At 62.9% G+C, this 1,164-nt stretch overlaps 1 protein-coding gene across 1 annotated transcript in view; it reads left to right on the forward strand.

Moving 5' to 3' along the window:
* Nucleotides 1-71: 71 nt before the first annotated feature.
* Nucleotides 72-1,164, forward strand: part of LOC103771611 (septin-4-like) — a gene marked incomplete at both ends in the record, with an annotated part of 1,544 nt that continues 451 nt past the window's right edge. Inside the window, 3 exons of the mRNA XM_008938912.1 lie at nt 72-189; nt 564-665; nt 1,088-1,163. Of these exons, the coding sequence (XP_008937160.1) occupies nt 72-189; nt 564-665; nt 1,088-1,163 (296 nt within the window). The remainder of the gene's footprint in view (nt 190-563; nt 666-1,087; nt 1,164) is intronic.

The raw sequence follows: 1,164 nt of genomic DNA on the forward strand, positions 1-1,164 counted from the left end.
CAGCAGGTTTCAAACCATTACAGCTGGGGAAGGGGCTTGGTGGGACAGTGCTCACTGGGGTCTCCCTGCAGCCTCCGGCCCCTGGACGTGGAGTTCATGAGAGCCCTGCACCAGCGGGTGAACATTGTGCCTGTGCTGGCCAAGGCTGACACCCTGACCCCCGACGAGGTGGAGCGCATGAAGAACAAGGTAAGGGGAGGGTGGCCCAGTCCAGCCAGGAGCCATCCCAGTGGGTCCCTGGGGATGGGGGTGTCCTGGAGGCTGGGGTCCATGCTTGCATAGGGGGGGTCTCTCCAGCCCCTGTGTGGGCTTTGCCATGGAGCATTCTCCAAGCTCACAGCACTGTAGAGGACCACACTGCCCACATGGCCACCAAGGACGTGGCTCCCTGGTGCTCAGCTGGGGGCTAGAAGGGTGGGGGAGGCTGTCCCTGACATCTCATCTGGGGCTCCTGCAGGGGATAGGGTCTTGTGGGTCCTGGGGGTACACCAGGGCTGTGTGGTGCTTCCCACCCCACTCCCGAGGGCCAGAGCCCTGCCCTCAGTGGGGCTGTCTGCCCCCAGATCCGGGAGGAGATTGACCACTACGGCATCCGCATCTACCAGTTCCCCGAGTGCGACTCGGACGAGGATGAGGAGTTCAAGCTGCAGGACCAGGCGCTGAAGGTGGGTCACAGAATCACAGAAGGCTTTGGGTTGGAAGGGACCTTTAAAGGCCATCTAGTCCAACCCCTCTGCAAAGGGTTGGGGTCCTTCAGCTCCATCCTTGAGGGGGAAGAGCCCCAGGACCAAGAGGACATGTTATCATGGGGTACCCCTGGGGCCACGCAAGCCATCATGGTGGGGTTAGTAACTGTTGCACCACCTGGGCATGTCACCAAGACCCCACTGATGCCACCTACATCTGGGTGGGATGGGGCTGGGGTGGAGAAACCCATGTCACGACTGCTGCCCTCCCACCCAGGTCCTCCATAGCTCCTGGGTCTCTTGGCAGATGGGTGCTGGGTATGGCCAAGGGTCCGTATGGAGGGCGGTGGGCCATGGCGAGCAGAACCAAGCCCTCGCTGACCCCTGCTGTCCTCCTGCAGGAGAGCATCCCCTTTGCTGTCATTGGCAGCAACACGGTCGTGGAGGCCAAGGGCCGGCGGGGGCGCGGGGCCCGCTC

The sequence above is a fragment of the Merops nubicus genome, unplaced genomic scaffold (genome assembly GCF_000691845.1).
Source record: "Merops nubicus isolate BGI_N331 unplaced genomic scaffold, ASM69184v1 scaffold33834, whole genome shotgun sequence".
NCBI lineage: Eukaryota > Metazoa > Chordata > Aves > Coraciiformes > Meropidae > Merops > Merops nubicus.